The sequence below is a fragment of the Schistocerca gregaria genome, chromosome 4, assembly GCF_023897955.1.
Source record: "Schistocerca gregaria isolate iqSchGreg1 chromosome 4, iqSchGreg1.2, whole genome shotgun sequence".
Classification (NCBI taxonomy): Eukaryota; Metazoa; Arthropoda; class Insecta; order Orthoptera; family Acrididae; genus Schistocerca; species Schistocerca gregaria.
This window is the reverse complement of record NC_064923.1, coordinates 567173363-567198924: the sequence shown is the minus strand read 5'-3', so window position 1 is coordinate 567198924 and position 25562 is coordinate 567173363. Positions and strand designations below refer to the sequence as shown.

The 25562-nt window shown below is 43.1% G+C and overlaps 1 protein-coding gene across 1 annotated transcript in view; it reads left to right on the top strand.

Moving 5' to 3' along the window:
* The window catches only part of LOC126267996 (synaptic vesicle membrane protein VAT-1 homolog), a 72389-nt gene that overhangs the window by 21800 nt on the left and 25027 nt on the right, over positions 1-25562 (top strand). The window contains exons 3-5 of the mRNA XM_049973359.1: positions 537-611; positions 13134-13325; positions 13413-13623. Of these exons, the coding sequence (XP_049829316.1) occupies positions 537-611; positions 13134-13325; positions 13413-13623 (478 nt within the window). The remainder of the gene's footprint in view (positions 1-536; positions 612-13133; positions 13326-13412; positions 13624-25562) is intronic.

Below are 25562 nucleotides of genomic sequence, written 5' to 3'. Positions count from 1 at the left end.
TGCGCTAAATCTGTACAGAGGTTCATCAGATTTCAGTGAGTTTCCTTTATCAATAAAATACTCAGACAAAAGTGTTTTATACCGACAGGGTATTCCGCCTGGACCACTTCAACGAAATACGCACTCAACGCTGGAAATTTAAAAATCTGAATAGAAGAAAACATCTGCACCACATATACCAAAAAAAAACATAATGTATTATAAATGTACAATACTTTGAGCAACAACTCTACACCTGCTTCTCTAAACCTAACAAGTAGTAGACTACAATATTGTCTACTGAAACAGTTCAGACAATTAACGCAATGGCAGGTTAAATGAGCCCCAGCATGAAATCAGCTTTAGTGGCTCAACCTGTTGCTTTTGGAGTTAAAGATCATCATCGGTCATGTATGTGTAGTGTGTGTGTGTGTGTGTGTGTGTGTGTGTGTGTATGTGTGTGTGTGTTTGTGCGTCTTTTATGAGTGTGTTTTGTCTGGGGAGGGGGTTTGTGTGTTTGTAAATTTGTCTTCCGATGATATTTCTTTTATTCACAGATACGGGCAACGAGTGCTACTCGTTCGGTACTGTCTGTTACCTTGAGTGGACATGGCGACTTCGACAAAGTCAAGGTAAGTAGTCGCATCACCTCCAGAATTCATTTCCGATCCGTACGAAATAAATTCAGCGTGATTTGTGAGTTCAGATTCACTAAAAAGTAATCTAACTCAAAGATGGATCACACAAATTTTGATGATTTTCCATTTCCATTCATCGCGTCTTAACCTGCCGCAACCTCGCCGTTCTTGCACATTCTCTAATATTGAGCCACCAAGGAGACCTTATGGCCTGTCAGTCACTCATTCGCCTTCCTGTATGTTCTGTACCCCTCCTATTTTTATTTTTTTTGTTACTGAGGTCGTAAGTACTTTCTCCTCTCCAATCTTTTCCTTGCTGCATTTGTTTCTTACCTGCCTGTTCTAACAATATCTATCTTAGTTATCTCCGTTAATCACTAAGCAATCCCCAGTGTTTGAAAGTCTTTCGCCGTAAAAGTCAGTGCTTCACTTTCACAAGCCAAAACTGTTATACGCAGTGTTTGTTAACTCACCTTTTCAACACAGCGGGGCATTCTGATTCACCAAAAGCACTTCAGCCCATTTTCACTCTTCTGTTAATTTATTTCCCTGTAGAACCAGCCATTGTATACAACAGCATCAAATACTAATTGATCTGTATTAATGGTGGTTCAGCTCCGTCAGGATGGATTAAATTACTTGAAGGAATCCAGCAAGAAGGGCACATTATTTTTACTGGATGCTGTATTTCTTCAAGTAATCTCGTTAAATATAGCGAATTGTCAACTTGTTCCGTAATTTGCTATTTAATTTGCTCCACTTTTTTCAAATATATTCGTTTTACACTGAGGTAAAAAGTCATGGGTTACCTCCTAGTATCGTGTCAGACATCCTTTTGCTCAGCGTACTGCAGCAATTCGATGGGCACGTACCCAACATGTCACTGGAAGTACCATCCAGAAATTTTGGGCCATGCTATCCTTACAGATGTCCACAATTGAGAAATAATTGCCGGTGCAGGATTTTGTGCACGAAGTGACCTCTCGATTATGTCCTGCAAATGCTCGAGCGGCTTCATGTAAGGTGATATGAGTGGCGAAATCATTGGCTCGAATTATCTAGGATGTTTATCAAACCGTTTCCGAAGAATCATGGAACATATTTTGTGTTCGGAGATAATGAACTTTCTAGACCCTGAGAAGCTCATCTGCAGAAACCAGCACGGTTTTAGGACACAGCTGGCCCTCGTTGCGCATGATATACAACAGGCTCTAGATACCGGCTCGCAGGTTGATGCCATATTCCTCGACTTTCGAAAGACGTTCAGCGCAGTCCCGCACTGTCGGTTGCTTCAAAAATTTCTCGCGTACGGTCTATCCAATGACATACGCGGTTGGATAGAAAGTTTTCTAACAAAGAGGGAGCAGTATGTCGTCCTGAATGGGAAGACTTCAACAGAAACAAGCGTAACATCAGGTGTGCCCCAGGGCAGCGTAATAAGTCCACTGCTTTTTACGATTTACTCATACATACACGATATGGTTGATGGTATTGAGAGCGGCATTAGACTGTTTCCCGATGATGCTGTAGTCTACAGGGAAGTAGTATCACACGAAAGCTGTGAACAAATCAATGAGGATTTGCAGAAAATAAATGTGTGTTGTGCCGGCCGGAGTTGCCGTGCGGTTCTAGGCGCTACAGTCTGGAACCGGGCGACCGCTATGGTCGCAGTTTCGAATCCTGCCTTGGGCAAGGATGTGTGATGTCCTTAGGTTAGTTAAGTTTAATTAGTTCTAAGTTCTAGGTGACTGATGACCTCAGAAGTTAAGTCGCATAGTGCTCAGAGCCATTTGAACCATTTGAATGCATGGTGTAATGACTGGCAGTTATCTCTCGATATTAGCAAGTGTAACCTACTGCGTATAAGAAGGCGTAAATTTCCATTAATGTACGAGTACAAAATAAATGCCCAGTCTTTGGAAGCGGTAACATCCGTCAAGTATGTGGGTATGATTATTCGAAATGATCTCAAATGGAACGATCAGATTACAAAAGTAACGGGTAAGACCAACTCTAGATTGAGGTTTAGTGGTAGAATCCTGAAGCAATGCAGTCCTTCAGCAAAGGAAATTGCTTACAATACTGAAGTTCGTCCAGTCTTAGAGTATTGTTCGTCTCTATGGGACCCTTACCAGTTGGGTTTGATTCAAGATATTGAGAAGCTCCAAAGAAGGGCGAAATGATCAGTGACTGGTACATTTAGACATTGCGAAAGCGTTACAAATCTCTTAGAAAGTGTGAAATGGGACACACTTGCAGATAGACGACTGCTCACTAAATTCCAAAATCGGATCTTCGCCGAGGATGTAGAGCATATATTATTATCACAAACTTTCACATCGGGTAATGATCACCGTTTAAAGATAAGTGAAATTGGAGCTCGTACTGAGGTGTTCAGACAGTTGGTTTTCCCTCGCGCGATCTGCGAGTCAACAGAGGGAGGAAATAGTGCCCTCCGATATGCACCGCTTGGTGGCTGTAAATGTAAATGTAGATGTAGATGAAGAATTATGGCCTAGTGGCATGGGGTATTGTCGTCCACAAAAGCGAAGTCCATGAATGGATGCAAATGGCCTCTTAGTAGCCAAGCATAAGCAATGGTCGCTGCAGTTGGACCAAAGGACCCAGTTCACTCCACGTAAATACCCCCCACACCATTATGGAGCTACCATGTTGCCCGGTGCCTTGTTGATCATTTGGGCCCATGGCTCCGTGGAGTCTGCGCCACCAGCTCTTACCAACTGATATCAGGACCTAAACACGTCGCGGTTTTCCAGACGTCTAGGGTTCAACCGATGTGGTCACGAGCCCAGGAGAGGCTATGCGACGTCGAGCTGTTAGCAAAGGCGTTCGAGTCGATTGTCTGTTGCCACAACCAGTTAACGCAAAATTTCTCCCTACTGTCCTAACGGATACGTTCGTCGTACGTCCCGCATTGGTTTCGGCGGTTATTTCACGCAGTGTTGCTTGTCTCTTAGCACTGACAACTATACGCAAATGTCTATTCCTACGGTCGTTATGTAAAGACCATCGAGCACTGCGTTCCAATTCCGAGTTCAAAGTCTGTTAATTGCCATCGTGCGCCTATACTACGTCGGAAAAATGATGAATCACCTGAGTAGATATGACAACTCCAACAATGCACTGCTCTTTTATACCTTGTGTACACTCTACTACCGCCATCTACATATGTGCATATTGCTATCCCATGACTTTTGTCACCTCAGTGTACACTATTTTAGAATGTATCCCATGAATACTTCCATATTTGGTCTATAATATCTTTGGACTCGCTGTTGAAGTTTATTTGCTCAAGAAACAGACAGCGCAGTGTCAAAAGAGCCGCAGGTGGTCCACTTGCTGGACACTAACATATATTCTTCCTTCATTTCTCTCATTTTAAGAACCAGAAAACTTCCTATAGGGTCGCCTTGAACTGTTTAAATTATGAAATCTCCATGCCTAGCTCCTTCAGTTCTTAATTTCACACTGTAGTCATGGAACGACATCGGTACCTTTCAGTACTGGTTGAATCAATGACTTCTTTCTCGAGTGCAGTTAATAATGATGTGGTTCATATTGACTCAGAATTTCCTCGTTCTATAATTTCATTCAGAACTTGCAAGTGGACAGTTATGCTATACCCTTTTCTAAAGCTATTTGTTTTTCCTGATTAACACCTTTTTTTCTATGCATTTGGCAACACTTTAAGAGTTTGTACCTTGCGAATACTGGACAGATATGTTTCGTGGGTCATTTATGCCTTGTCACCCATCTTGTGATGTTCTATCACTTTTCGAGATCTGTCTTCTCATGACAACGTTCTGTAAGCAGCTTCGTTATGTCATTTCGAATAACTTTTCTTCCGTCTTCACTCTTTCTTCCTGGGATACCGTCGTCTCCCGATGGCTTTCTTTCCCACACTTCGAATAACTCAATAAAATGCTCTGGAATTGATTCCGGAATTATTTTATTTTCACTATGATTATCTGAGTTTGCGATTCACCTCTTGAAAGACAGAACCTTCAACGAAATGATGAGATATTTGTGCAAATTCATCTTCATTGTCATTTATTGTGCCATTTGCCATTTACGTTGATGAAATGTGGCGTCTACTCAACACAAATGTTTGTTCTGGCCCTCCATATTTTAGTTTTTCTGTTGTTTCTTTTAACAGTTCTCCATTGTATCGTATCACGTACTCTGGAAGGAGACTTTTCCAATGTACCTTGTTATTAGGTACATCGGAAGGATTAGTAAGTACTTGCGATGCTTCTGGCCTGTCTTTTCTTCCATACTTCTGTTGCTACCTTTTCTCGCGTCTAATTCCTTTTACGAGAGTTATAAGATCTAAGAGATTTTGTTGCATGTGTTAACTACACTCCTGGAAATTGAAATAAGAACATCGTGAATTCATCGTCCCAGGAAGGGGAAACTTTATTGACACATTCCTGGGGTCAGATACATCACATGATCACACTGACAGAACCACGGGCACATAGACACAGGCAACAGAGCATGCACAATGTCGGCACTAGTACAGTGTATATCCACCTTTCGCAGCAATGCAGGCTGCTATTCTCCCATGGAGACGATCGTAGAGATGCTGGATGTAGTCCTGTGGAACGGCTTGCCATGCCATTTCCACCTGGCGCCTCAGTTGGACCAGCGTTCGTGCTGGACGTGCAGACCGCGTGAGACGACGCTTCATCCTGTCCCAAACATGCTCAATGGGGGACAGATCCGGAGATCTTGCTGGCCAGGGTAGTTGACTTACACCTTCTAGAGCACGTTGGGTGGCACGGGATACATGCGGACGTGCATTGTCCTGTTGGAACAGCAAGTTCCCTTGCCGGTCTAGGAATGGTAGAACGATGGGTTCGCAGACGGTTTGGATGTACCGTGCACTATTCAGTGTCCCCTCGACGATCACCAGAGGTGTACGGCCAGTGTAGGAGACCGCTCCCCACACCATGATGCCGGGTGTTGGCCCTGTGTGCCTCGGTCGTATGCAGTCCTGATTGTGGCGCTCACCTGCACGGCGCCAAACACGCATACGACCATCATTGGCACCAAGGCAGAAGCGACTCTCATCGCTGAAGACGACACGTCTCCATTCGTCCCTCCATTCACGCCTGTCGCGACACCACTGGAGGCGGGCTGCACGATGTTGGGGCGTGAGCGGAAGACGGCCTAACGGTGTGCGGGACCATAGCCCAGCTTCATGGAGACGGTTGCGAATGATCCTCGCCGATACCCCAGGAGCAAAAGTGTCCCTAATTTGCTGTGAAGTGGCGGTGCGGTCCCATACGGCACTGCGTAGGATCCTACGGTCTTTGCGTGCATCCGTGCGTCGCTGCGGTCCGGTCCCAGGTCGACGGGCAAGTGCACCTTCCGCCGACCACTGGCGACAACATCGATGTACTGTGGAGACCTCACGCCCCACGTGTTGAGCAATTCGGCGGTACGTCCACCCGGCCTCCCGCATGCCCACTATACGTCCTCGCTCAAAGTCCGTCAAGTGCACATACGGTTCACGTCCACGCTGTCGCGGCACGCTACCAGTGTTAAAGACTGCGATGGAGCTCCGTATGCCACGGCAAACTGGCTGACACTGACGGCGGCGGTGCACAAATGCTGCGCAGCTAGCGCCATTCGACGGCCAACACCGCGGTTCCTGGTGTGTCCGCTGTGCCGTGCGTGTGATCATTGCTTGTACAGCCCTCTCGCAGTGTCCGGAGCAAGTATGGTGGGTCTGACACACCGGTGTCAATGTGTTCTTTTTTCCATTTCCAGAAGTGTATAACAGAAATCTAAAACGTTACAACTGCTTAATCGCTCTGCGTGTACATTGATTTTGCATTAAAACTTGTTCTAAAACCTGCAAAGAGTATTAAAAATATTATTTTTTTGTACATTACTGTTACCAATCATAAATATTAATTCTTTCCTGTTTTTGCTTCACTGACCGATTTTATAGTTTGCCTTATTATCATCAATTATTATGTGCCAGAGAAATACAAATTCCGTATTTGAATTAAGAGTTGCTTGGTCTAGCTACAGTGAAATACGCAACTGAAGTGGGTAGACCGTTATGAGTTTCTAAATGGGGCATCCAGAGTGGTTGTCTGGAGAATTGGGGGGGGGGGGGGGGGTGTCTGGATGAAAGACATTGCAAATTCGTAAAACAATACTTTTTAAATCATACTTGTGACCAGTAAGAAACCCGCCAGAATACTGTCATAGTCTTATAGTTCGAACTATGGCGACAACTTCAGAATAATTGCATTCACTTAGAGTAGAGGAGAGTGTTAAACCTACAGCACAGTGTACACAGGAAAGCACTACGTTCTTTGGTCGGTACGTTGGTCTAGTGATTGATTTAAGAATCGCATGAAAGACTGCACACTAGAGACATCCATATCCAGTTTCCGATATTTGCTAAGGTTTTTGTTGTTATTAGATACGACACTGTGTTGCGCGTAGAAGTAGTAAATTTACGTGTTCTGTACTTTTAAGCACTGTGCAATATATTAATACAATTTGAAATACATTATTCAGTCTTCAGTCACAGAATGTTATAGTAAGAAAAGTCTGTACGTATTTAAAACGAGTGATACAACGTGTGGATGGTTCAGCCATGCATAGTAGGTTGTGCACCATTTTGGACCTTGAAACTGAAGGTCTTTTACTATGTAACATGTAATTTTTTGCAAAATAACAGAGTTTCGGTAGTTACATAACAGTTTTACATGTCTTAAAAATGGAAATTTGTGTTAGTTTTCAATAATTTTAGTTTCGAAATGTGTTTAACTTGTAAATGGTTTTTAATTGTACTCTGCTTGATTTGATTTCACTTACTGATTGTCCATACATAGTAGAGTGATAACGGTACTGATAGACAACTACTAAATGCACTATTGACAAAATTTTCTCTATTGCAATGCTTTTAAATTTCGATCGAATATTTGTTCCTAGGTATATGACCATGTTGTGCGACGGAACATGTTTTCACATTTGGAAAAACCTTAATATTCCGCAGCATGTTTTTGTAATTTTAGAAAAAGACTGCTGCAGAAAAAAAGTGAAAGCCATGATTTGAAAATGGAATAACAAAATATAAAAAACTTTTATTAGAGAGGGGAGAGTCTGGGAAGTACCCCGAAACAAGGCTCACCGTTGTACAACATTATGTAAAAGCATCACCAAGAATTATTCCTTTGCCAATAGCATGTAGGATCTGTCTGTTAAGTAGTTAGCTTCAGGATAGGAGCAGTGGTGGAGGAAAATGAAATTTAGTAGTTTTGTATATTCATGAATGATGTCGGGACCGTCCATGGGAAAAACAATGGCCGCCGTTGCGGCCGAGCGGTTCTATGCGCTTCAGTCTGCAACCGCGCGACCGCTACGGTCTCAGGTTCGAACCCTGCCTCGGGCATGTATGTGTGCGATGTCCTTAGGTTAGTTAGGTTTAAGTAGTTCTAGGTTCTAGGGGACTGATGACCTCCGATGTTAAGTCCCATAGTGCTCAGAGCCATTTCTTTGAAAAATAATGGCAAAGAACAAGTTAAATAATCCTTTACATACAACAAATATTTTCCCAATTTGTAAATGATGTGACCGTTTTTATCATCTTGGCAGTATGCCGGAACTGTTGAAACACATTAAACAGTGAGTGATATGGTGGCTTAGTAGCTGACTGTGTAAGTGCCAAACTGCTTGGTCCATTCCTCAATGGATCCTAGAATTTGTTTCTGTGACTTTTCTCTTCTTTCACCTATACCAAACGTTTGTTAAAGTGCAAAATGCCGAGTTGTCGTAGCACGGAGTCGACGATAAAATGTTGGTAGGTGGTAAATCGCTTTAATTTGCGTCACAAGGGATTTAACAGTTTAGTTGAATGTTTATGGGCGTACTATGCTGTCTCCAGCACTGCGTGTCAGCAGACAAAGCGGGAACAGAACGTTCAAGTGACTTTAAACATCGAACCGTCAGAAAGCTCCCCGTCATAAAATTTGCAGCCCATTCTATTTTCCTCTTTGAATGTATCTCTACTCTTGTTTGATGGATTATAATTTCTGTAATAAATGCGCTGTAACAGTGACTGAGTTGAACGTTCTCGTACACATCGTTGATCCCAGAATTCATGTCTTACATATTCGTGAAATTCGCATTCATGCCCTTATACGTAATATTGTTTCAAAATTCATGAATTCAAATAATTTTTTCATTTTCGGTCTATAATGATATTTTGTTGCTGTGTGAGAATTTTCTTTGACGTGGGTGTACAAATGTCACGCATTTTCGTGTTATTAATAAATAAACATGATTTACGATGTATACCATCTCTTGTTATCGTTTGTCATCATACGTGTTTTCTAGTGCCTTTTCAAGTATGTCCTCTTACATATTATATGTGGTCTACTACTTTAATTAATGAGTCATCTATGCGTTTCTGTTACACTTAAAGAAATACGAGCTGTACTTTCCGCCATTACAAGTCTACATTCTGTGGAATCAGAACACAGGACCTTATTTTTCATTGGTTTGAATGTCATGGGTGTCATTGGTTTGAATGTCATAGGTGTCATAGGTGGAGACGGAAAACTGCGTTTACTTTCTGAAGCTTGTCGCATTGCAGTTACCTTGAATCGTAAATCCATTTACTTACTCTTTCAGTAAATTTGGTACCGTATACACGTCGGTCTATGTCGCAGAAGTGCTTGGGTTATATACCTAATCTCTACACATAAAAGAGCAATGTACCGACTGAGTCGCCTACTCATCATCGTCCAGCCCTAACCACTAAGGGTAGGCACTTGAAATTTGCAGAGGATGTTGAGGATGTTGATCTTATACTATAGGTGTCCTTTAAGAAAGGATTTTCGATATTAAACCCCCAAGGGAGTGAAGTAAGGCATGAAGTGTTTCTGAGAATATGTCGCTATAAAGGCAGTCTTGAAGCTAGACCTAAGACAATTGTTATTTGGTTCCTCGATCACAAATAAAGGAATATATAGGATTTTGGAAAATTAACCGCCATGGGTTTGAAATAGTGGATGAATTTTTTTTAAATTAAATAATTATTAAAGAAATACAAAAGTATTTCTAAAGCTACATCTGCGAAAACTGGTATTTAACTTCTCAGCTACAAACAAAAAAGAAATTCTTTCAGTGCTTCTGGAAATTCAATCCCTAATGGGCTGAAATAAGAGATGAAATATTTTTAAGAAAATACTCCACTTCGAAAGCATTTTTGAAGTTAGATGTGTTAGAATTTGAATTTGCACTCTCGATTAGAAATAAAGAAATACGTGTTTCACCGTTTAAGGAAATTCAGCCCATATGTGGATGAAATAGGCGAAGTAAATTTTTGCGGGAATATTTCATTATGCAATCATTTTTGAAGCTAAACCTATGAAACTTTTTATTTGGTGTTAGAAATAAAAAATATGCATTTCACTGCTTTTGTAAATCTAACCGCCATGGGGGTGAAATAGGGGGCGAAAAGTCTTATAAAATATTTCATTATGAAAAACATTTTTAAAAGTAAATCTCTGAAAAGTGGTAAGTGGCTTGTCAGTTGGAAATAAAAAAATGGGTGCTTTACTCTTTCTGAAAATTCTGCTTCTAAGCGGATGAAATAGGACCAGAGTGATTCACTTTCTCATCAGTGCCCATCCTAAACCACTAAGGACAGTGAGTTGAAATTTGGAGAGGGTGTTGACCTCATAATGTAGACGTAGTTTAGGAAGAAATTGTTCGAAATTCCTCTCCTAGGGGTGAAATAAGGAATAAGAGGGTTTTCGAAAATACGTCGCCATGAAGACAGTTTTCATGGTACAACTACGAAATCAGTCAGAAATAAAAGAAATAAGTGTTTCGGCATTCTCGTATATTCAACCACTAAAGCGGTAAAATAGCGGGTGAAATGTTTTTTGAAAATATTTTTAAAGATACATCTGTTGAAAGTGATGTTTGGTGTCTCGGTTGGAAATTAAAGGCATATGTGTTTCACTATTCCTGAATATGGAAGCCCTGGGGGTGAACTAAGGGATGAAAATTTTTAATAAAATATTTCGTTATATTAAAATATTTTTAAAGCTAAATCTATCAAAATTGGTATTTCACCTCTCGGTTAGGTATAGGGAATGAAAGTTTCTACAGAAAGATCACCTCAAGAACGCAAAAGGCACGGTTAACGAAAACCTTCGACTCCAGCTATCAGAATCGCTTTTTGTTTAGAAGTGGTGTCGAAAAGACCGTGTCCATAGCCTTAATTAGCGTGAATACTTTTGAAGGTGTTGCAATTTGTGAACAATATAAAACATCGATTGAAGAAAAACAAGAAAATTTCTGCCGACCATACAGTCTACGCAAGCAAAGCAGCGGGAGTTAAGCTAGCGTACAAATATTTGAGCTCGATTCGTTATAGTGAGCGTGACAGTCTACGATAACTTTGACATAGTGACGGTTTTTCCGTCTCTAGAGGCATTCATGTTAATTATGACGAATTTGTCATGAATATTTTGTCTTGCATTGGTAAACACGGCTGAAGTTTAGTTAATTCATTGCACACAGTCTTACAGTGACTGTATGTTTTTTTAGAGAGTATAGATCGACACAATAACTAAGATATCATCACTTAATTAAAACAAGGAGCATTTGAGGTGGTCTTCTGGTTCTTTTATAATACTAATACAGCGCATCATCATCGCATAAAAGGATGTTCGCTGCTGTATTCTGATTTATTTATATGCCTAGGCTTACATCTTCCTTCCACCTTCTACAATGTCTACTTGTGACTTGTATGAGTGGATGTATTTGTATACTTATTAACTAATGTAAGTATGCTGTACTGTGCTACGAGAAGACCTTAACAGCTTAGGCTGTAATACTTTATCAAGTAATTATTTTTAGACCTTATTTGTAGTGTGTCATACGCCATAAAAGTAGCTCCAGATATACCGGCGAGTCACATGAGACATTCGCCGCAAATTTACGGAAATGGAAAGTGCAGACCATTTTCCGCGGATGCTAGAAGACGTTCCTCTGCAGACTAGGAGCAACCTGTGTTACCAACAATATGGCTGTCAAGCCCATAATGCACAAAGACTATAGCATACATTCACGAATTGTTAGCAAATCGTTGGATTAGACGCAGTGGACCTGTACCTTTGCCAGCCCGTTCCCCGGATTTCACGCCTGTAGACCTTTTTCCGTGGGGGAATCTAAAAGGCGCTGTCTACAAGGACGTGCAAAACCACATGTAATGATTTACAACGATGGATTACTGGAGCCTGCTCGGGTACATTCGCTGAAATGCTAGCATGTGTGCAGCAGTCGTTCCATACCATGCTGGAAGCGTGTGTTGCCACTGCCGGTGTTCATTTTGAACACAACCTGTGATCGTCAGCTGTCTCGTTACTTGTCAGAATCCATATAACTAGTGTATGCACTTGCGTTGTTCATTAGTGTGTGCTACCACAAGTGTCAATGTGGAAACTTTTCAAAATACGATATCTCGCCTAAACGACTCACACTAAACGCCTGCCACAAACACCACTGATGTTCGAATTTACTCCACCTTTGATTTGTTAATGTCGGTAGGCATTTTTCCATTTAAAACAGTATGTTTGCACAATAATAAAGTTCATATACATCTACACGTACATGGTTACTCTGCAAGTCACGCTTGAGTGCCTGCCAGAGTGTTCATCGAACCATTTTCATGCTACTTCTCTACCATTCCACTCTCAAATGGCGCGTGGGCAAAAGGAACACCGAAATCTTTCCGTTTGAGCTCTGATTTATTTTATTAAGATAATCATTTCTCCCTACGTAGGTGGGTGTCAACAAAATATTTTCGCATTCCGAAGGGAAAGTTGTTGATTGAAATTTCGTAAATAGATCTCGCCGCAAAGAAAACCGCCTATTACTACAATCTGTTGTTTGATCGAGCGAGGTGCTGCAGTGGTTATCACACTGGACTCGCATTCGGGAGGACGACTTTTCAAACCCGAATCCACCCATCCTGATTTACATTTTCCGTGATTTCTGCAAATCAATTCAGGCAAATGTCGGGATGGTTCCTTTGAAAGAGGACGACCGACTTTCTTCCCATCCTTCCCTCATCAGATGGGACCGATGACCTCTCTGTTTGGTCCCCTGCCCCAAATCAACCAACCAACCAATGTGCTGGTTGGTTGGCAAATGAGTCCCGGTCTGACAACCCATTCTGTGAAAACTGCACTTCAATAGCTCTTTCCCTTTCCGCGATATTTGTGGTAGTTTTAGGTGATTCGTCCTGTATGTTGTCCATAATATCCTTACTAAACAAGAGTTTGTAGACTCCATTTTGGCAATGATAGTTATCCAGTAGTATTCGATGGTATGCCCTTTGTTTCGGTATGAGGCTTATTCCAGTTAATATAATATGATGTCACTTCTTCCTTGAACTTAGCAAGTGAGCAAAACCTCTCCTGTGAGAGTATTTATGTCTGTCTTTTCTCGCAGTTTGAGAAGGCACCATTACCAGTGAGGCTGAAGGCGGACCTTATCGAAGTGGAGGTCTTCTACTGCGGCATGAATTTCACAGACAACTACTTGCGCCTGGGAATCATCAGAAGCACAGATTTCCCAGTCATAATGGGTAGCGAATGTACTGGGGTCGTGAGGCGTGTGGGATGTGCAGTCACCAATTTTGAGGTAGGCCAGCTGTAGACAGAAGCATTGGTGGTGAATGTTTCCGGCAGCACGCTGGAACGTGCGCGGTATGCTCGTGCTTCTGCTCAGGTCGGACAGCCGGTGCTGTGCCTGCGCATGCAGGGCGGCCTGTTCCGGCGCCTGGTGCACGTACGGCCGAGGTACTGCTTCCCGCTGCCGTCCACCGTCAGCCTCGTCAACGCCGCGGGTCTCGGCTTCAACTCCCTGCTGGCCTACCTCTGCCTCTTCTGGTCCGGCCGCCTCAGGGAGAATCAGACCCTGTTCATGCAGTCCATAGGAGGTGGGCACGAGGAACCTCAGACATTTTGTAACTAGACTGCGGGCCTTAGGGTCAACTCTATCCTTTACCTGGGTTTCTTGTTGCAGACACACTTGTGATTATGCGTTTCGTGACTACTTAAACTCGAAACCGTCAACTTTATAGCACCTAAAACAGCCTATTTCGAAGTTAACGCATTTTTTGCCTATTTTAGAGTAAAAATTCCAAAAGGTACCTATTTATTTAACGCAACCTAGAATTCTTGTATTTTTCAATAGCTTGGATTTGATTACAATAATGAAAGGAATATACAGAGTGTTACAAAAAGGTACATCCAAACTTTCAGCAAACATTCCTCACACACAAAGAAAGAAAATATGTTATTTGGACATGTGTCCGGAAACGTTTACTTTCCATGTTAGAGCTCATTTTATTACTTCTCTTCAAATCACATTAATCACGGAATGGAAACACACAGCAACAGAACGTTCCAGCGTGACTTCAAACACTTTGTTACAGGAAATGTTCAAAATGTCCTCCGTTAGCGAGGATACATGCATCCACCCTCCGTCGTGTGGAATCCCTGATGCGCTGATGCAGCCCTGCAGAATGGCGTATTGCATCACAGCCGTCCACAATACGAGCACGAAGACTCTCCACGTTTGGTACCGGGGTTGCGTAGACAAGAGCTTTCAAACGCCCCCATAAATGAAAGTGAAGGGGGTTGAGGTCAGGAGAGCGTGGAGGCCATGGAATTGGTCCGCCTCTACCAATCCATCGGTCACCGAACCTGTTGTTGACAAGCGTACGAACACCGCGACTGAAATATGCAGGAGCTCCATCGCGCATGAACCATATGTTGTGTCGTACTTGTAAATGCACATGTTCTAGCAGCACAGGTAGAGTATCCCGTACGAAATCATGATAACGTGCCCCATTGAGCGTAAGTGGAAGAAACTAAAATGAGCTCTAACATGGAAATTAAGCGTTTCCGGACACACGTCCACATAACATCTTTTCTTCATTTACGTGTGAGGAATGTTTCCTGAAAGTTTGGCCGTACGTTTTTGTAACACCCTGTATGTATGCAGTTGATACAACCCTGGCCAACTACACTCCTGGAAATTGAAATAAGAACACCGTGAATTCATTGTCCCAGGAAGGGGAAACATAATTGACACATTCCTGGGGTCAGATACATCACATGATCACACTGACAGAACCACAGGCACATAGACACAGGCAACAGAGCATGCACAATGTCGGCACTAGTACAGTGTATATCCACCTTTCGCAGCAATGCAGGCTGCTATTCTCCCACGGAGACGATCGTAGAGATACTGGATGTAGTCCTGAGGAACGGCTTGCCATGCCATTTCCACCTGGCGCCTCAGTTGGACCAGCGTTCGTGCTGGACGTGCAGACCGCGTGAGACGACGCTTCATCCAGTCCCAAACATGCTCAATGGGGGACAGATCCGGAGATCTTGCTGGGCAGGGTAGTTGACTTACACCTCCTAGAGCACGTTGGGTGGCACGGGATACATGCGGACGTGCATTGTCCTGTTGGAACAGCAAGTTCCCTTGCCGGTCTAGGAATGGTAGAACGATGGGTTCCATGACCGTTTGGATGTACCGTGCACTATTCAGTGTCCCCTCGACGATCACCAGAGGTGTACGGCCAGTGTAGGAGATCGCTCCCCACACCATGATGCCGGGTGTTGGCCCTGTGTGCCTCGGTCGTATGCAGTCCTTATTGTGGCGCTCACCTGCACGGCGCCAAACACGCATACGACCATCATTGGCACCAAGGCAGAAGCGACTCTCATCCCTGAAGACGACACGTCTCCATTCATCCCTCCATTCACGCCTATCGCGACAACACTGGAGGCGGACTGCACGATGTTGGGGCGTGAGCGGAAGACGGCCTAACGGTGTGCGGGACCGTAGCCCAGCTTCATGGAGACGGTTGCGAATGGTCCTCGCCGATACCCCAGGAGCAACAGTGTCCCTAATTTGCTGGGAAGAGGCGGTGCGGTCCCCTAAGGCACTGCGTAGGATCCTACGGTCTTGGCGTGCATCCGTGCGTCGCTGCGGTCCGGTCCCAGGTCGACGGGCACGTTCGCCTTCCGCCGACCACTGGCGACAACATCGATGTACTGTGGAGACCTCACGCCCCACGTGTTGAGCAATTCGGCGGTACGTCCACCCGGCCTCCCGCATGCCCACTATACGCCCTCGCTCAAAGTCCGTCAACTGCACATACGGTTCACGTCCACGCTGTCGCGGCATGCTACCAGTGTTGAAGACTGCGATGGAGCTCCGTATGCCACGGCAAACTGGCTGACACTGACGGCGGCGGTGCACAAATGCTGCGCAGCTAGCGCCATTCGACGGCCAACACCGCGGTTCCTGGTGTGTCCGCTGTGCCGTGCGTGTGATCATTGCTTCTACAGCCCTCTCGCAGTGTCCGGAGCAAGTATGGTGGGTCTGACACACCGGTGTCAATGTGTTCTTTTTTCCATTTCCAGGAGTGTACTTGTTTCCACAGACACTCGTAAGCTTCGAACTGAGCTTACATGAAAAAAAAGAAAAAAAAACCTACGCCGGGCGAGAGTTAAAATACCTAGCTGCTGTAGTAAAAGAAACATCAACTCTCTTGTCGGCTGTGCACGGACTCTCACTGTAGGAACATGAGGCCGTTGTCGAATTTTTGTTATGCACCCGCCAAACTAAACTAGTATGTAGTGTACCGATGTAGATAAAATGTAACATGTTCATTGTTCGTGATACATTCTAGGTCCAATGCGCGAATTGTTCAACTGAAGGAAACGCCGAAAACAGGACCTATGCTCTGCAGCAAACGTACTTACCGGGTCTGGGTGTGTGTGTTGTCCTTACCGTAAATTAGTTTAAGTTAGATTAAGTAATGCGTAAGCCTAGTTGCAGCGGCAACAGTCTGGATGATTGACTTATCTGGCCTTGTAACATCAACCAAAACGGCCTTGCTGAGCTGGTACTGCGAACGGCTGAAAGCAAGGGGAAACTACAGCCGAATTTTTTCCCGAGGGCATGCAGCTTTACTGTATGGTTAAATGGTGATGGCATCCTCATGGGTAAAACATTCTGGAGGTAAAATAGTCCCCCATTCGGTTGTCCGGATGGGGACTACTCAGGAGGACGTCGTTGTCATGTGAAAGCAAAACTGGGGTTCTACGGATCGGAGAGTGGAATGTCGGATCCCTTAATCGGGCAGGTAGGTTAGAAAGTTTCAAAAGGGAAATGGATAGCTTAAAGATAGATATAGTGGGAATTAATGAAATTCGGTGGCAGGAGGAACAAGACTACTGATCAGCCGAATACAGGGTTATAAATACAAAATCAAATAGCGGTAACGCAGGAGTGGGTTTAATAATGAATAAAAAACCACCAGCGCTGGTTAGCTACTACGAACAGCATAGTGAACGCATTATTGTGTCGGAGATAGACACGAAGCCCACGCCTACCACTGTAGTACAAGTTTATATACCGAATAGCTCCGCAGATGACAAAGAGATTGAAGAAATGTGTGGTGAGATAAAAGAAATTAGTCAGATAGTGACTGGAGGCGAAAATTTGTTAGTCATGAGGGACTGGAATTAAATAGTAGGAAAAGGAAGGGAAGGAGAAGCAGTAGATTAATATGGAATGGGGGTAAGGAATGAAAGAGGAAGCCACCTGGCAGAATTTTGCACAGAGCATAACTTAATCATAGCTTACACTTAGTTTAATATTCATGAAAGAAAGCTATGTACGCGACAGGGGCCTGGAGATTGTGGAAGGTTTCAGGCAGATTATACAATGGTAAGGCAGAGATTTCGGAAGCAGGTTTTAAATTGTAAGACATTTCCAGGGGCAGACGTGGAGTCTAACCACAATATATTGGTTTTGAATTGTAGATTAAAAGTGAAGAAGCTGAGAAAAGCTGGTAATTTAAGGAGACGGGATCTGGATAAACTCAGATAACCAGAGATTGTCGAGAGCTTCAGAGAGACCATTAGAAAACAATTGACAAAAATGGAGGAAAGAAATGCAGTAGAAAAAGAATGGGTAGCTTCGTGGGACGAAATAGTGAAGGCAGCAGAGAATCAAGTAGGTAGAAATCCTTGGGTAACAGAAGAGATATTGAATTTAATTGATGAAAGGAGAAAATAAAAAATGGAATAAATGAAGCAAGCAAAAAGTAATACAAACGTCTCAAAAATGAGGTCAACAGGTAGTGCAAAATTACTAAGCAGAAATGGAAAGAGGACATATGTAAGGCTGTTGAGGTATAAACCACTAGAGGTAAGGTAGATACTGCCTACACTGAAAATTAAAGAGACCTTTGGAGAGAAGAGAACGACGGAACACAGAAAGGTGGAAGTATATAGATCGTCTATACAAGTGCGATGTAGTTGAGGGAAATATTATGGAAATAGAAGAGGATGTAGATGCAGCTGAAATTGGAGATATGATACTACGTGAAGAGTTTGCCAGAGAAAATGAAAGACCTAAGTTGGCCCTGGGAGTAGACAACATTTCATTAGAACAACTGATTGCCTTGTAACAGCCAGACCTCACAAAACTCTACCATCTGGTGAGCAAGATGTGTGAGACAGGCGAAATCTCTCAAACTTCCAGAAGAATATAATTATTCAAATCCCAAAGAAAGCAAGTGTTGACAGGTGTGAAAATTAGCAAACTACCAGTTTAATAAGTCACGGCTCCAAAATACTAGCACGAATTCTTTCCAGACGAATGGTAAAACTGGTAGAACTCGGGGAAGATCAGTTAGAAATACTGGAACACGTGAGGCAAGACTGACCTTACGACTTATCTTAGAAGAAAGATTAAGGAAAGGCTAACCTACGTTCCTAGCATTTGTAGACTTAGAGCTAGGCTCAATACCGTTACTTCCAAAACCACCAGAAACAAACGCAAAATAATTTTATTTAAAAAAGCGGATAAAGTATCACTAGAAGCCTTACTAAGAGACAACCTCAGTTCCTTCCTAACTGACTATGCAAATGTAGACGAGATGTGGCTCAAATTCAAAGATTTAGTAGCAACAGTAATTGAGAGATTCATACCTCATAAATTGGTAAGACATGGAACTGATCCCACGTGGTACACAAAACAGGTCCGAACGCTGTCGCAGAGGCAACGGAAAAAGCATGCGAAGTTCAGAAGAACGCGAAATCCAGAAGATTGGCTAAAATTTACAGACGCGCGAAATATGACACGGACTTCAATGCGAGATGCCTTTAATAGGTTCCACAACGAAACATTGTCTCGAAATTTGGTAGAAAATCCGAAGAAATTCTGGTCGTATGTAAAGTACACAGGCGGCAAGACACGGTCAATACCTTCGCTGCGCAGTGTCGATGGTACTGTTACCGACGACTGTGCCACTAAAGCGGAGTTATTGAACGCTGTTTTACGAAATTCTTTCACCAGGGAAGACGAATGGAATATTCCAGAATTCGAAACACGAACAGCTGCTAGCATGAGTTTCTTAGAAGTAGATACCTTAGGGGTTGCGAAGCAACTCAAATCGCTTGAATCGGGCAAGTCTTCAGGTCCCGATTGTATACCGATTAGGTTCCTTTCAGATTACGCTGATACAATAGCTCCCTACTTAGTAATCATATACAACCGCTCGGTCACCGATAGATCCGTACCTACAGATTGGAAAATTACGCAGGTCGCACCAGTGTTTAAGAAGGGTAGAAGGAGTAATCCATCGAACTACAGACTTATATCATTGACGTCGGTTTGCAGTAGAGATTTGGAGCACATACTGTAGTCAAACATTATGAATCACCTCGAAGGGAACGATCTATTGCTACGTAATCAGCATGGTTTCCGAAAACATCGTTCTTGTGCAATGCAGCTAGCTCTTTATTCGCACGTACGAATGGCCGCTATCGACAGGGGATCTCAAGTTGATTTCGTATTTCTAGATTTCTGGAAAGCTTTTGACACCGTTCCTCACAAGCGACTTCTAATCAAGCTGCGGGCCTATGGGGTATCGTCTCAGTTGTGCAACTGGATTCGTGATTTCCTGTCAGGAAGTTCGCAGTTCGTAGTAATAGACGGCAAATCATCGAGTAAAACTGAAGTGATATCATGTGTTCCCCAGGGAAGAGTCCTGGGACCTCTGATGTTCATGGTCTATATAAATGACCTGGAGACGATGCTGTAATTTACCATCTAGTAAGGTCATCCGAAGACCAGTATCAGTTGCAAAGCGATTTAGAAAAGGATGCTGTATGGTGTGGCAGGTGGCAGTTCACGCTAAATAACGAAAAGTGTGAGGTGATCCACATGAGTTCCAAAAGAAATCTGTTGGAATTCGATTACTCAATAAATAGTACAATTCTCAAGGCTGTCAATTCAACTAAGTACCTGGGTCTTAAAATTACGAAAAACTTCAGTTGGAAAGACCACATAGATAATATTGTGGGGAAGGCGAGTCAAAGGTTGCGTTTCATTGGAAGGACACTTAGAAGATGCAACAAGTGGGATCCTTACCAGGTGGGATTGACGGAGGACATCGAGAGGGTGCAAAAAAGGGCAGCTCGTTTTGTATTATAACGTAATATGGGAGAGAGTGTGGCAGATATGATACGCGAATTGGGATGGAAGTTATTAAAGCAAAGACGTTTTTCGTCGCGGCGAGATCTATTTACGAAATTTCAGTCACCAACTTTCTCTTCCGAATGCGAAAATATTTTGTTGAGCCCAACCTACATAGGTAGGAATGATCATCAAAATAAAATAAGAAAAATCAGAGCTCAAACAGAAAGGTTTAGGTGTTCGTTTTTCCCGCGCGCTGTTAGGGAGTGGAATGGTAGAGAGATAGTATGTGGTTCGATGAACCCTCTGCCAAGCACTTAAATGTGAATTGCAGAGTAGTCATGTAGATGTAGATGTAGAAGCTTTTGACAATGTTGACTGGAATACTCTATTTCAAATTCTGAAGGTGACAGGGGTCAAATAGAGGAAGCGAAAGGGTGTTTACAGTTTGTACAGAAACCAGATGGCAGTCATACGAATCGAGGGGCATGAAAGGAGAGCAGTGGTTGCGAAGGGTGTGAGTCAGGGTTGTAGCTTATCTCCTATGTTATTCAGTCTGTACATTGAGCAATCAGTAAAGGAAACAGAAAAAACGGCTTGGAGTAGGAATTAAAATCCATATACAGGAAAGAAATGAAAACTTTGAGTTTTGCCAGCGACGTTGTAATTCTGTCAGAAACAGTAAACGACCTGGAAGAGCAGTTGAACGGAATGGACAGTGTCTTGAAACGAGGAGATCAGATGAACATCAACAAAAGCAAAACGAGGGTAATGGAATGTAGTCGAATTAAATCAGGAGATGCTGATAGAATTACATTTGGAAATGAGACACTTAAAGTAGTAGAAGAGTTTTGCTCTTTGGGGAGCAAAATAACTGATGACGGTCCAAATAGAGAGGAGATAAAAAGTAGACTGGCAGTGACAAGGAAAGCGTTTCTGAAGAAGAGAAATTTGTTAACATCGAGTATAGATTGAAGTGTCAGGAAGTCTTTTCTGAAAGTATGGAGTGTAGATATGTATCGAAGTGAAACATGGACGATAAATAGTTTAGACAAGAAGAGAATAGAAGCCTTTGAAATTTGGTGCTACAGAAGAATGCTGAAAATTAGGTGGGTAGATCACGTAATTAAAGAGGTGGTTTTGAATAGATTTGGGGAGAAGAGAAATTTGTGGCATAACTTGACTAGAAGAAGGGATCAGATGGTAGGACACGTTCTGAGGCATCAAGGGATCATCAATTTAGTGATGGATGGAAGCGTGGACGGTAATAATCGTATAGGGAGAGAGATGAAGACATGAGTAAACTAAACAGATTGAGATGGATGTAGCTTGCAGTAGTTGTTCGGAGAAGAAGTTACTTGCAAAGGATAGAGGAGCATGGAAAGCTGCATTAAACGTCTCTGGACTGAAGACCACAACAACACAACAGGATACTACGTTTTTTGGTTTTGTGAAATGCACAGCTTTTTATTCCCGAACATTTAAAGCAAGTTGCCAATCTTTGCATCACTTCGAAATCTGATCAAGATCCAACTCAGTTTTAGGGCAGCTTTTTTCACACAATACTTTATTATATCACATAGGATAACAATTATTGAACTATATAAATAAACGGAAATTAGTGCTGAACGTGTAAACGCCACCACTGATATTGGGATTTAGGTTGTGACATATTCGATATGCCCGCCATCTTTGTCGATAATGTGACGGAGACGAATAGCGGAATTCGACGTAACGCGCTGAAGTGCCGGAACATCGATGTTATCGATGCCCTCCTGAATGGCTGCTTTCAGCTCAGCAATGGTTTTGTTGTTATTGCTGTACACCTTGCGTTTAATACAGCCCTACAAAAAGGAGTCGCCTGTGTTCAAATCCGGAGTATACCGCAGCCAATCGAGGCCTATGCAAATAGCCTCTGTGTATCCCACAGCAAGAACGCGGTTCCCAGATTGCTCCTTCAGGTCATCAGACACTCTCCTATTTCTATGGGATCGAGCTCCGTCTTGCATTAACCATATCTTGTCAAAATAAGAGTCACTTTGGATAATGGGGATGAAATAAACTTCCAAAACCTTCACGTACCTTTCGGTAGACAGCGTGCCATCAAGAAATACCGCACCAATTATTCTGACACCACACAGTAACCGGTTGAGACTGCGAAAGCGATTCTCAGTCCCCAAAATGCGTCAGTTTTGTTTATTGACCAACCCATCCAAATGAAAGTGGCTTCGCCGCTAAACCAAACAATACTAATTCCCGTCACTCCGCGCTGCCGCCCGTACAGTTTGAACGTCATAACGCAAACCATTCTGAAGTTATGACGATTTTATTTCGTATAGTTCAATAATCGTCACCCTTTAACAGTGAAACGTCCCCTTAGACAAATTATACGTGACTGTGCTTAAACTGACACATAATATTTTTTTAGCGCAACTCTATACGTTTCACAACTCACTTACCTCACAAAAATCTTCGTTACTCAAACTACTGCAATACAGCGAGCGCCAATACTGCTCAAACTACTGAAGGCACTAACTACTGATAGGCATAGTTAGCAAATGAAAGATTTTGATAGAGAACAAACAATTTATTTACCTTAAAAGTGTTCAAAAGTCATAATATATATAGCAGTTCATGTCATCCATTCTTACAAATGTACTGTTTCTGATAGACACACGTCCAGATCATCCGCTCTCAAAATTCCGCCATCTCTCTCGCCACATCCACCACTACTGGCGGCTCACCTCCAACTGCGCAACGCTACGCGCTGTTAACATCCAGCTGCCCAACACTACAAAGGCCAACAACAATGCAAACCAGCCACAGACTGCACACAGCACAGCCAGTGATTTTCATACAGAGCGCTACGTTGCGTTACCAGTATAAAAACCTAAACAGCCTACTTGCAACAGCACCAACTAAAGAAAGACTGACGTTGTATTACTACTGTCTGCAATGTCATTAATACAAAACGTGAACAGCATGGGTTCCAACAAACATACTTGCCTGCACTATATCTGAAATTACTCCTACATTTGTTAATGACTCTCCATTCGAGATAACACGCTCCGTTCTCTATACCAAAAAATCCTCAGTCCAGTCACAAATATCAATTGATACCCCATACGACCGTACTTTTAACAATAAACGTAGCATGAGTCAAATGCTTTTCGAAAGCCAAGATATACTGGATCTAACTGAATGCCTTGATCCATGAATTTGAGGATGTGGTATGGGAGTTTGATACGGACACCGTGGAACCTAGGATATATTTTCAATTTCAGTGAATTCAGATGTTTCTCATCACAACTCCAATATCTGTATCACTAAAATTTGCAGAAGTGCCAGAATTAAATTGGGGATCAAAAATGGTTCAAATGGCTCTGAGCACTATGGGACTTAACATCTCAGGTCGTCAGTCCCCTATAACTTAGAACTACTTAAACCTAACTAGCCTAAGGACATCACACACATCTATGCCCAAGGCAGGATTCGAACCTGAGACCTTAGCGGTCGAGCAGTTTCAGACAGAAGCGCCTAGAACCGCTCGGCCACAGTGGCCGGCTTATGTTGAGGCAAGGCGCCCGAGCTCTCATTTGTAAGGAAACGTTTGAAGACAAGAGTCCACGAGTGTCAGGGCACTAGCTTTGGTACTACTAACAGCCTTCAAGTGTGATCCAAATGTCTTCAACTTTTGTGATTCATCTTTCGATAATATTTTGCTACAATCGTCGAAGACTCCACGCATTGCCCCCGTGACAGCCAGATGCGTTTCATTTAGGATCTCATTATCTATAGCCCTATATTTTGTTTTGCACATGTCTTGGAGTAGTCTGTTTCATTAGAAGTTTCCTTACAGTGACTCTACACCAATGAAGGCCTTTCCCATTATGAACTTTTCTGGTAGGTCCAGGTCTGTCAATTGCGTGGTCAACTAATGTTCTAAGCTAGAGCCGTGTTTCTTCTACGTGCTGCTGTCCGGAACTAAACGTTTAAAATTCATTATTGAGATATCACTACTGTATTTATGCACTTGATACAGGGGTAGGAAGAATATATTTTTTTAGAAAATATAACAATAACTTTGTTTCTATTAAAAATGGAGAACGGAATGTGTCCTTAAATTTGAACTGGTATTTAAAAATCTTATGTAGTGAAACGTTGCGCGAATCGATGTGTCGCGCCGCTCCCTATACAGGTTCACTTTTGGAGAGCGGGCTGCCTGGCTAGCGCATCGAGAAGGAGGGACCTGGTACTGGGCGAGGCCCATGAGAAAGAAGGGCTACGGCACGTGCGTCAAAACACGTCACACCGCAGGTATTACGAGTGCCTGTAGCAGTCTCGGGTTGGGAGCGACTAACTACTTCAGACGAGTTTAATGAACCCTGAGCTTGTGTTTAAATGCAAGATATCTCTCATCAGCACAAGACATAATTAAGACCTCTGGTAGATAACTTTTCAGTTAAATCATTTCCCATTGGCACTGCACGGAGCCGAGTTTTCACAAAGTGTGGCGGACAAGCCAAGTAGTGTGATGTCACAAGTTCGTTGCAGCGCCCGTAAATCTCGTTGGCCGCGGTACTCGGAACTCGATGCAAGCGGTGGCGATGGCAGAGGTCGCGATGAATCGCACGGGAAGCGCCAGTTTGGAGTTCAGCGCGTATGCTGGCCGTGGAGCCCCATGTTGCGGATCCTATTGATTGTAGCAGATTTATCTCCTGAACATGCTTCCCTTGCTTCCGAGGAGGACCTGGAAAAGGTAACTCAGTGGTTTGACACAGGGACACACTGAGGGGAGCAATTGGGAGGAACCTGTTGGCTGCACCACCCGAGCTTCAGACAAGACCGGGAATTTTTCCATATTTTCGAGCTTAACTTTAACGGAGCAAGCGTCATTTCGGAGCGGTTGCCGTGTCTCAGTGTTTGGTGTTCTCGATGTTCTTCCCATAGCTGTGGGAGCCTCTGTTTTAATGATTACTCTGCGACTTAACTTAGCGCTTAGCGAGTTGCGTGCTTTGGCTCAGCTTCCTGTTTTAGGTTTTCGTGGTTGCTGCCCATGCTCTGTTTCCAGATTTGGATGTAACGGCCTGCAATATATGCACTGCGTTTGCTTGCAGTTGGGTCTCACTGGTGCCGTATTTATCTCAAGAATTAATAAATATTTGTCATGTAATGACTTAAACTTTATTCCTATCCCGTTTACTCATGTTTTATATTATTATTATTGTTATTGAAGTACTGTGCTGATTCCCTGCTGGAGTTGACTCATGTCTTGAAATTTAAGTCTGTGGCGTTTTCGTGAACCATTAATTACTACCGCTGGCCAGTAAAAGCTTAATGCCACTGTCTGGAGGAAGTTCT